This window comes from Chrysochloris asiatica, unplaced genomic scaffold, assembly GCF_000296735.1.
Source record: "Chrysochloris asiatica unplaced genomic scaffold, ChrAsi1.0 scaffold00271, whole genome shotgun sequence".
In the NCBI taxonomy this organism is placed as follows: Eukaryota; Metazoa; Chordata; class Mammalia; order Afrosoricida; family Chrysochloridae; genus Chrysochloris; species Chrysochloris asiatica.
This window is the reverse complement of record NW_006408789.1, coordinates 2428573-2440912: the sequence shown is the minus strand read 5'-3', so window position 1 is coordinate 2440912 and position 12340 is coordinate 2428573. Positions and strand designations below refer to the sequence as shown.

Sequence of the window (12340 nt, the reverse complement as noted above, 5' to 3'; positions counted from 1 at the left end):
ACTAACTCAACAGCACTTAACAACAACAACAAACATTGGTACAGAAGGAGGGATATCTTTGCATCGGTATGGTCATGTGATAGGCCTAAAAATATAAACAGATCATCTGCTTATTAAACTCACCTGGGTTGTTTGGGCTCCCAGCCAAACGCTGTTACCATGGGACCTCATTTCCCAAAATACACGGCAGTTACCAACACGCCCTGCTATTGAGCTTGCTAATTTAAAAGATGCATTTCTTTCGAGCTCCCTGCTACTCTATCCACAAACTATCCTCAGCAGCAAAGCAAAGCAATTACCTGGAAAATTCAGGCTAAAACCTCGTTTGCCTAAATTGCCAGAGAAGTTAGCCTCAGCTGAAACTGTTAATGAGCTTGACCTTTGGAAGCTTGTCTTCTGTGTGAAGAGAAAGAAGGCCATGCGAAATCCTCTGTGTTGATAAAAACACCAACAGCTGGCAGAAAGCAAGAGTTTTCTACAAATTGCAAAACTGGTCATTTGTCAGAACATTGCAGAAAATGTCAACTCACTCAAAGATTGTCATACAGATTTTTTTTTCTTAAATCATTCCCACCAAAGATAAGAAATATGTATTATATATGCATCATATATTTTATACATATTCATTTTGTTGTTAAGTACCATCGAGTTGAATCCAACTCATAGCGACCTTGTACAGGGTTTCCTAGGAGCAGCTGGTGGGTTTGAACTGCTGGCCTTGTGATTTGAGGTCCAATGTTTATCCTACAGCCCCACACCAGGAATCTATATATGTACATATCTATCACACATAGTATCTGAAGATAAAAGTCAAATCAAGGAGTCTGTTTTTGAAACTAGTTTATTAACCCTGTCTATTTGAACTTCATGGAGTCTGTTTATAAAGATCTATACAGGAATGAAACATTAACTTAAGAAATGCCAGGAACAAAAAGATAACATTACATGGTAAATACATGACAGAAAGAATATGCAAGCAACCTGGTAGTTATCAGAGGAACTGGCCTAATTGTCAAGTTGGTGGTGGTGATTGTGTGCCACCGAGTCGGTTCCAACTCATAGTGACCTTGTATAGGGTTTCCAAGGCTGTAAATCTTTATGGGAGCTGAAACCCTCATCTTTCTCCTGCAGAGAGACTGGTAAGTTCGTACTGCTGATCTTGTGGTCAGCAGCCCAGCTCATAATCCATTAAACTATCAGAGGACCTTGTTTATCAAGTTATATAGGAAGAAAATTAATTTAATCCCAAATTTGGTGTCAAATAGTGTAGAATGGAAAGTATGGTGGGGGGATTTCAGATTCCAGACACACTTCCAAAATTACTATAGATAGATGTCCATAGATATTGAACGCTTTTTTTCTTTTAAATCTAGGAACTAGAGACTATGGTGGGCAGTTGGACAGAAGACTTGTCGCAGCTGACCCTGCTGAAGGACACCCTGTCTGCGTACATCAGCACCGAGGACACGGGCATCCTGAACGAGCGCATGGAGCTTCTGCAACGGCAGTGGGAAGAACTCTTCCACCAGGTAGGACAGGTTCTAGATGGGCTTTCATTCAGAAAGAGGAAGAATGGGGAGAGGGCTCTGAAGCTCAAGTGGCAGAGCCATCCTGGAACTCAGTTAACACAGAGGAAGACTCCTGTGGTCCTTGTGAGACTATCTCAGATTAAGACATGTTGTTGCTAAGTTACATCAAATTGGCTCTGACTCATAGCGACTCTGTATAGGGTTTCTGTGGAATGGCTGGTGGGTTTGAACCATCAACCTCATGGCTAACAGTGCAGTGCTTATCAGATGAAGTCATAGCTACAAGTGAGCTTCAAAAGTTATGGAACAATGGAATTATAAGATGATGGAATTTTTCCATGAACTTTTCGAAGCTCTTTATATTTTTTTCAAATTAATTTTTTAATTGTTAGTTACATTCACATAACATAAAAGTCGAAGGTGAAATGGCATTTTTTAGATGCACGTTGTTGAGCAACTACTTCGTCCTCTATCTTGTTCCAAAACATTTCCATCCCCGAAGAAAACCCTCTACACACTGCTGACTCCCTTCTCCCTGGAAACCAGAAGTCGGCTTGCTGTCTCTCTGGATTTACCTGTGCTGGGTGTTTCACATAAATGGAATATTACCGTCTGTGACCTTTTGCTGTGGTTTTTTTCACTCAGCCTGATGTTTTCAAGCTTCATCCAGGTTGTAGCAGTCGAGTTACTTCACTTCTATTGACGGACAAGTAATATCCATTGTGTGGATATGACACATTTTATCCTTCATTGCTGATGGACGTTTGGGTTGGCTCCACCTTTTGGCTATATAAAAGTGCTGCTGAAGTAGCTATATTTTTCACTTATATATATGTTTTGTGGCTGTTGTTGTAAAGTACCGTGGAGTCGGTTCCGACTCATAGTGACCCTGCACAGGGTTTCCAAGGCTGTAAATCTTTATGGGAGCAGAACACCCTATCTTTCTCCCACGGAACAGTTGGTAGTTTCGAACTGATGACCTTGAGGTTGGCAGCCTGACTCATAACCACTACACTACCAGAGTTCCTTATATTTTAGATTTAACTTATATTTTGGATGCATCTAACTGGATTCTCTTGCTCTCCCTTTCAGTAACTGGTATAATTTTAAAGAAAAAGCAGTGCCGTGGGTCATAGTTGTGGATTTTGGCTAAACAGATGTTGGTGGTCAGACTGAAACTCAAGGTCGGTGGTTCAAACTTACCATCCACTCCTCAGAAACAGGGTCACTGTCAGTTGGACCGACTTGATGGCACATGACAACAACAATAACAAAACTATATTTTAGGGAGTTCTGGTGTGGTGCTGTAGGATAAGCACTTTCAGCTAACTGCAAGGCCAGCAGTTCAAGCCCACCAGCTGCACCTCTGAAACCCTATATTATGGGTTGGAACTGAGGGGCACTTAGGAACAACAATAACCATATTTTACATGAAAAGCCATTGTTCTACTTGCAACTTTAGCTAATACTGTGAAGCTGGCTGCACGTGAAACATTAATTGCTGCTGTTGATTGGCTTATAATGGGTGTATGTTAATTACATGAGTGTTTGGCATTGTTCGTCATACTTTATTCATTTATTGAATTCCTTCTATGTACACAGTACCTTAAAAGAGAATCCAGATTGGATTTTGAGTTGGAAGTAGAAGGCCAAGGGTGGTGAAAAGGCAGTGAGGAAACATCCTAGGTGGTGAGGAACAACCTAAAAGAAGACCTTCAGAGAGATTGCGCTTTAGATATTGGCTCCCATAACCTTCCCAAACCCACCTTCAAATGGCCTCTCTCAAGACCTTGGTCACCCAACTCTTGTAGCCTGAACTGATTTTTTTCTGTTCGATTTTCGAAACCATTTTCATTTACATCCTACAACCACTGCCATGTCATTTTCAAGATGTTCACCCCCCAGTAGTGTCCCAGTCCTTCAAACTCCCATTTCCTGTTGGCCTCATTGCCATCACATGATGCTGTATAGTTCTTATGTTTGTTTGTTTTAATGTTTGTGACCTGATTCTAAGACAACAAGTTCCTTGAGGGCACAGACTGTGTCTTTATGTCTCTGGTGCTTAGAACTGCTATGTTTTTGTCATGTATTCATTAATAATTAGGACGGGAGTTGAGGGCATTTGTTTTATGTCTTTATACTTGAGACCTTCTAAATGAGTAGCTTAGAAGGTTATCAGATCATCCCATCAGACATTTTGTCTTTTGGAAAACTTTCGGTGGAACTACTTTTGTTAATGGTTAAATTGGAAGTTCTTTTGTTGTAAAACTGCTCACCAGATATGGCTATACCTAGGCATCGGACTGAAAATGCCTTTCGAAAGCAGTTGTCAGTCATATGATTAGCTGTGAAGAGAAATCTTACACCTGTAAGTGGAGTAGAAAATAAAAAAGAGGAAGCAGAGTGAGTAGTCAGTGTGTCTAGAAACTTGATATGTGAGTCCTGGTGTGGTGCAACAGGATAATGCACTGGGCCGCAAGGTTGGTTTAAATCATGAGGCTGGCAGTTCAAACTCACCAGCTGTGCCTCGGGAACCCTATACAGGATCACTATGAGTCAAACTGACTCGAGAGCACTAACAACTACAGCAATGGTTAAAGCTAACGCATACTTACCTCCCATTTCTTTGGTGAGAGTAGAGTTGTGGGCTTTCATACTTGAGGTGCCAGGATATAGCTCGAACAAGTATAGACAAGTTACTAGTTCTTGAATTTGTTATTTCCGGCAAACCTCTGTCAAGTTTGAAACCACAAAAGGAAATGAGATTGTGTCTATGTCTCATTTTAAAGTAAAAAATTTGAGTTAAAATATAGCTTATGCCTCTGTTAAAGAGTCCTTTCATATTCCAACCAAAGCAACTCAGAAGTAGTCAGGGGTCTTCAGGATTTCAGATGAGAATGAGGAAGACATGCTGTAAGTAAGCATTGCCTTGCTAGAGTTAATGTATAAAACCGTACCCTGTGTTCAAATTGTCTCCCAGATTGATGTGTTGTGCCTGTGTAGAGCCTCGGTTTACGCCTGCTTTTATCCCTGTCTGGGTCTGGTAGACACGTTGTCTAGTTCTGGCTGAGATATAAATGTATCTGCGTTGTACTTGCTCAGTGTTTGCTCAAATTGTCATGGCAAAAATATTTGAAATACAAAAGGGTGCATTTCCTGTTCAGCTGCTTCATGCTCTGTGGGTTCAGCCAGTATTTGCCAGCTGTTGGTGATGTCCTGTGCTTGGACACTTGATACCACATAAATGTGTAGTAACCTGGTCTTAAAACAAAAATGTGGGGGTCTCAATGGAACACAAAGAAAGAGATGGTGTACTGTTCATTTCTCATAGACCAGTAGGAAAATACCATCCGGGTATGAACTGGCATCTGTTTTAAAAACTTTGGTTTAAAAAGCTCCCGGTTTACATTCAATCTCAGAGCCTACCCAGTTCTTCTTTTGGCTACAGCTCCGTATAGTAAGCAGATGAAAATAATGCCTTCACAGAGTGCTATGGTGGCTGGTGGCTGTGTGCCGTGGAGTCGGTTCCGGCTCATAATGGCCCTGTACAGGGTTTCTAAGGCTGTAAATCTTTACAGGAGCAGAACACCTCATCTTTCTCCTGAGGAACAGCTGGTAGTTTCGAACTGCTGACCTTGCAGTTCGCAGCCCGATTTGTAACCTCTACGCTACCAGAGCTTCTTTCACAGAGTGCTATGGACAGGAGAAATGCATATGCAAGCTGGTTAATGGAGATGCCTTGGAGAAACCCAGTTGATGCCCCTAGTGATATGAAAGCAGCCTTAATAGTGGTGGTAACGGGGAGGGGCTTCTCTGGGCAGAGCAAACAGTTCGCATGTTTGTTGCCTACCTGTAGGTTAGAAATTCAATTCCACTCAGGAAGGCCTCAGAAGAAAACCCTAGTCATCTCTCCTATGATCCGTTGGCCATTGAAACCCCTAGGGGGAGCGGGCAGCACGGTTCTGTTTTAATGCGCGTGGGACCACCAGGAGTCCGAAGTGACTTGACAGCCACTGATTTTGTTTAGTAGTAGTAGTAAAGCCTGTGAAGTCCTTAGGAGGCACCACCCACTGTTTGCTTGTTTTCTGTTATCACTCTACTATATTTCAGAATGGAGGTCCAGTGTGGTGCTGTAGGATAAACACTGGACTGCCAACCATAAAGCTGGCAGTTCATACCCATCAGCCACTCCTCAGAAACCCTAGACAGGGTCCCTATGAGTCAGAATTGAGTCAACGGCACTTAACTACAACACTATTTCAGCACCTATCACAGCACTTTGACAACTAGTGGACACTTGTGTATTCCCGTCATAAACATTTGTCAGTGACATTGGAACAAATGATTAACGTATAAATGAATAAAGTGAAACTGTGATGGGTAACTCTCCCAGTTTGCACCATTTGCACATGATGAAGCCTGTTTTTGAATCTCAGCTACCTATAGTATTTGAATATAATGTTACTTTGCATCCCTGTATCAAAAATTTTGGAGTCCTGATGTGGTGCTGTGGGTTGATGCACTGGACTGCAAGGTTGATAGTTCAAGTTCACCAGCTGCTCCTAGGAAACACTATACAAGGTCATTATGGGTCAGAACTGATTTGAAGGCACTCAACAATAACAACATCAAACACTTTAGCTTTGCTGGTGCTATCTCATGCAGACGTTAAACAAACATACCCCACATTTGTCTAACTTTCCCTTTCCTTTTCTGTGGAATAAGGATGATAATACCTGTCTTTCACAGTAATAGATAATATGGGTCAACTTTCATGCAAATAATGTTGAGAAAAACCCTGGAATCCATTTGCAGCTCTTGGCCATTGACAACACTAATTTGGGAGTCCCTAGCATTTAACACCAATAATAAAAACAACAACAAGGGAAGCACTTGCTGTATGGTAAGCTCTTTCTTTGTTGTTGTTGTTAAATGTTGTCGAGTTGTGACCCAGTATAGGATTTCTGAGGAGTTACTGGTGAGTTTGAACTGCTAACCTTGTGGTTAACAGTCTAGTGCTTATCCTACAACATCACACCCAGCTTCTCTTAATTTCCCAATATCAGTGTTCTGCTGGTGTGACGCTGTAGGACAAGCACTGGATTGCTAACTGCAAGGTCAGCGGTTGAAGCCCACCAGCCACTCCTTGGAAAGCCTATATAGGATTGCAGTGAGCCGGAACCAACTCAGCAGTAATTAGCAACAACAACAAGACCTGTAGATGTTAGGTCTAGGGTTCTAACCTTTTCTTGCAGAGCAGCTTCTTTGGGTAGTCTTCCTTATGGGGATATTCTGTCAGCTTGACGTGGCACTGTAGGAGAAATACGGGACCGCAGGATTGGTTTGAACCACAAGGTCAGCAGTGCAAACTCACCAGCCACTCCCTGGAAACCCTAGACGGGGTCACTATGAGTCAGAACCGACTCAACGACACTTAAAACAGCAGTAGTAAGTGTCAGCTTGGACATCAGAAGAGCCAGACTTTTACAGCCAGCCAGGCTCCTAATCCTGAAGTCCTCATGAATGAAAGGGAGAGAGTTACATCTGCTAGTAAATGTGAAATCTGAGAGTTCTAGCAGAAGTTCAAAACATACTCTGTCCTCTGAAGTAGAGAAGAGATGCTAGAAGGGTCATACTGTCATTCTGTACTGTCCTAGGGATGCTTAAGACCAAAGAACCCAAACCCACCACTTTTGAGTCGATTCTGACTCATGGAGACCCTGTGTAGGGTTTCTGAGGCTTTACTTCTTCGCAGGAGCAGAAGGTTTCCTTTTTCTCCCACAGAGCAACTGGTGGGTTTGAACCACCAACCTTGTAGTTTAACAGTCTAGTGCATATCCTACAGCACCACCAGAGATCCTTGGGGATAACCTGGTTGGTTGGTTGGTTGGTTGGGTGTCACCAAGTTGGTTCCAACTCATAACAACATTGTATAGGGTTTTTAACTCAAAAGAATTAATTTCTAATAATGGCATTTTAAAAGTTATGGTAGGTAGTGGGGTCCCTGAGATAGGTATCTCTGATCATAACCTAATTCCTAACTTTGGGGATGATGTAGACTCACAGATATTTAGGAGTGTGTGGAGCCTAGAATATTATCTACCTGATCAATCTGGTATGGGGCTGTAGAATAAGCACGGGACTACTAACCATCAAGTCGGTGGTTCAAACCCACCAGTCACTCTCGGAAACCCTGGACAGGGTCATTATTCCTCAGAACTGCCTTGATAACACTTGACAACAGCCACAATCATTCATAGAGCCAGCCAGAGGAAGAATTGCTAACTCAGAGGTGTGTAGAAACTCATTGGTTTTTATTTTAAAAAGGAAACTTGTTTGAAGTACAGCAAAAGGGAGGTTAGTTAATAGATAAAAAGAATGGTGGTGGTGGCTTATGCTGTGGAGTCGGTTCCAACTCTTAGTGACCCTGCATAGCGTTTCCGAGGCTGTAAATCTTTATGGGAGGAGAAGGCTTCACCTTTCTCACATGGAACTACTGGTAGTTTTGAACTGCTGACTTTGAGGTTAGCAGCCCGACTCATAACCAGTACACTACAAGAGCTCCTCTAGATAAAGAATAAAAAATGTATTAAAGTAAAATGTAGAAAAATATTAAGAATTGTGGGGTCTAGAGAGTGTATACATAGGTGTTTACTATTCTTTTGACATGATATTAAGGAATAAAGACAGCTGAAAGGGGTACTTTAATACAATGGAATGAATGGCGGAATTCTAGCTTTATCCGCATGCCTGTGGAAGAACATCAGTAAAAAGGGACTTTCTTTTTCTTTCTCAAATCACATTATGTTTTGCTAGGAACATATTGTTCCACTCAGCTAGAGATATTCCTTAGTTCTCAAGAATATTATGAAGTCAGAATTTTAGACTTCTGGAAATAATGCTGAAACTGGTGATAAGAAAACAAGACCATTGTTTCTTCAAAGTATGAGGGGTGTTTCAAAAAGTACTTGAAAAAATTCCATTATCTTTTCTTTCCATTTTCTCATGGACTATTTGAAGATCCCTCAACAATAACATATAAAATGGACTCTTACAGCTCATTTTTTAAATAGACATATGATTTAATAAGACATTTCTCCAAAGAGGTTAGACCAATGGACAAGAAGCATATGAGAATATTCTCAACATCATTAGTCGTCAGGGAAATGCACATCAGTATCACAATGAGGTAGCACTTCACACCGACAGAGATGGCCAGAATCCAAGTAACAGACAATACAGTAAAGTATCCCCGAGGCTGTGCAGAAGAATCGGGAGCCTCGGGCACTACTGCACATGGGAATGAACAGAGCTTTAGTGCTTTGGAAAAGTTTGTTTAGCATTTGCTCAAGAGGCAAACAGTGGCACCATGCTGTTGTTGTAAAGTGCCTCCAGTTCAGTTCCAACCCATAGCAATGCTGTACAGGGTTTCTGAGGCTTTTTAAATCTTTGTGGAAGCAGAAAGCTGCATCTTTTTCTCATGAAGCAGCTGGTTGGTTTAACCATGGACCTTGTGGTTCACAGTCCAGAGTTTATTTTTACCGTTGTTGTTGTTAAGTGCTGTTGAGTCACTTCTGACTCATAGTGACCCTGTATAGGGTTTCCAAGGAACAGCTGGTGAGCTTGAACCACTGACATTACTGTTCAGACAACTTTGCAGTCTGATTCATTAGCCCATAGCGCCACATCAGGAACCCACAGAACTCAGCAATTTCACTCCTAGATATATGTTGTTGTTGTTAAATGCCGTCGAGTCGATTCCAACCCATAGCGACCCTGTATAGGGTTTCCAAGGAGCAGCTGATGAGCTTGAACCGCCAACGTTTCCAGTTCAAATGGCTTTGTAGTCTGGCGCATTAACCCACAGTGCCACACAAGGACTCCCCTAGGTATATAGAGAAATGAAAATATACGTCCACCAAAAAATGTGTATATGAATATCCATAGCAACAGTCATATACACATTTGACCCAAAGTGACAAAGCCTATTTGTCAACAGATAACTCATTAATCAAAATGTAGGTATAGCTTTATAAAGAAGTATTTTTCAGCAATAAAAATGAACTACTAGGAGGTGGGGCTTGATGGCTGCTAGGGTGGAGGTGCAGTGAAGTTTGCCATCAGTGATAACACAGAATACCAGGCAAAGCAGATCCAGGGCAGAGCCCCAAAACTCGGAACCCCAGAGAGAGGAATATTTAAAAGGTTTGAAGACTTATAGCTAGTAGAACTTGTGACAAAAGTAAGAAATCGCATACTTTTTAATCTGCCGGGCTGGGCGACCCAAGCCGGCAACTTGGGTGAGACCAAATAGCAAGACCTAGTGGGGGAACAGAAACACCATGGAAAACTGCTGGGGGAACCTCAAAGCAAAGGTGTATAATATACTTTGTCAGTTTTCTTTTTTTTTTTTCGGTATCTGTTCATTGGCTCCCCAGCTGTTTGAGCACCACCATTCTGGTGACTAGAGGGGGTGCCTGAGCGAGTAGACACCCCCACCCTCACCACTGGTGGGTTCTTCTGCCACACATGGTGCGCAGATACTCTCAGCCCAAGAGCTGGCCCTGAACTGTTTTTTGTTTTGTTTTTTTTAAATACAGGAAAGGCCAGGACAGAGGTATAGACAGGGAAGGCAAATTTAAAAACAAAGCAGGCCAAAAATTAAATTAATTCCTGAGGTTCAGCATAACAGCCACCAGTGGCATCTTGAAATCTCTCAGTCAGCTTTGAAGGCAAGAAGCTAAAGAGAGGACACTAAAGTCATACTTGTATTAGGTTACAGATTTTTTTTTTTTTTCTCTTCCTCTTCTCCCTTTTCTGTGATTATATACTACAGTATTCAGTCTAGTTTTGTCTTTTTGTTATTGTTGTTGCTGTTTTTTTTTTTTTTTTTCTTCTTCTTGTTTATGTTGCTGGTTCTGTTTTGCTGTTGTATGCTCCCCCTTCTACCTTTGGAGGACTCTTTCTCTCCCTATATTATCTAAGAAGAGACAGAAACTGCTGCCATATAATTAAGCTAAAACCACACTCTATAAAACACACAAATCCAGGCAAGAACAAATACCAACTGCCATATACCAGGGAGGCAGACAACACTTGTGAAAGTTACTCTGAGTTAAGCAATAAGAAGAGTGAATATGGAAGCCCACATCCTGAACACATCTACCGGGAAGTAATCAGAAAGCAAAAAAAAAATACCAAAACCCATACTCAATTAAGTATTAAGTCCACAGATAAACACTAAACATATCCAAGAAGCAAAAGCAGATGACCATACCAGCACATGTCCAGAAACAAGGTAATATGTATGAGACAAATGACCTAGAGGAAGACCTGGACTACATTCTGAAAGGAGGGAAGGCCTTGGAAATACCTGAGAAGGAATCAGAAAAAAGATTATAAAATGTTTTTAAAAACTTTACAGTGGAGTTCAGAGAAATAAGGAAGAAGTCAGGAAAGTGCTACAGGAACAATCAAATAATATAGATACAGCATTGGAAACAATTCAAAACTTACGGAAAGAGGTCCAAACTATCAATAACAGAATATCAGAAATAGACAATACACTGAAAGGGCAAAGGAGTACAATAGAAGAGATGGAAAGCAGAACCAGTGAGCTGGAAGAGAATCTCTCAATACCACTAAGATAGAAGAGCAAACAGGAAAAAAGACTGAAACAAATCTGAAGAAGGTCTAAGATTCATGTTGGACAACATGAAGAGGAATAACTTAAGAATTATCAGCATTCCAGAACTAGAAGAATCACACAAGTCTACTGAGGAAATAGTTGAAGAACTGCTGGAAGAAAATTTCCTTAACATCCTGAAAAGTGAAAAGATAAACATTCAAGAAGCTCAACAAACCCCAGGAAGGATAGACCCCAAAAGTAAATCACTGAGACATATCATAACCAAGCTCTCCAAAATCAAAGATAAGGATACACTCCTGAAAGCAGCCAGGGAAAACAGAAGTGTTACATAAAAAGGCAAGCAAATCAGATTAAGTTCGGATCTCTCAACAGAAACCATGCAAGCAAGAAGGCAATGGGGACATGTGTATAAAACCTTGAAAGGGGGAAAAAAAAAAAACCTGCCAATCAAGAATCTTTTATTCAGCAAAGCTATTAATCATATACGATGGTGTAATCAAAACATTCCAGGATAAACAGAAGGTAAGGGATTTTGTCAAAACCAACCCTGCGCTGCAAAACATTCTAAAGGGAGTTCTGTGGACAGAGAACCAACAAGAACAGACAACAAACAGAGACTGACATACGTGGCAGCACCTCCCAGAATTAAATTGACAAGAAAGAGTCAAGAACAGAAAAAAAACTATAAGAACAAACTCAGATAATCTGGGAGGTCAGTCTATGATCAAAACAATTACAATGTAAAAGAAGGTAAACATGTAGGAACAGAGATCCAGATGGTGAGAAGGTCTGGTAGATTACAGGATAAAATAGACTGCACTAAATGGAGGGAAAAGTTAAAGGACTATTAAGGCAACATCAAAGAAAATTAACACTTCGCAACATACCAAGAAAATGAAAATCCAAGAACATGGAAATATTAAAACTATGAGGAAACACAAGAAAGACCACAAAAAGCATGAACTCAGCAAAGGAAGACACACAGAACAAAGAAAGCAGCAACACCACACACACACACAAAAAATGGCAGCAATTAATCCATACCTATCAATAATTTCACTGAATGTAAACGGATTAAATGAACCTCTTAAGAGATGGAGGGTGGCAGAATGGATAAGAAAACAAGATCCTTCAATATGCTGTCTGCAAGAGACACATCTCA

At 41.0% G+C, this 12340-nt stretch overlaps 1 protein-coding gene across 1 annotated transcript in view; it reads left to right on the top strand.

Moving 5' to 3' along the window:
* SYNE1 (spectrin repeat containing, nuclear envelope 1) overlaps positions 1-12340 on the top strand; it is a 554350-nt gene that overhangs the window by 458464 nt on the left and 83546 nt on the right. Inside the window, exon 125 of the mRNA XM_006874353.1 lies at positions 1374-1529. Within this exon, the coding sequence (XP_006874415.1) occupies positions 1374-1529 (156 nt within the window). The remainder of the gene's footprint in view (positions 1-1373; positions 1530-12340) is intronic.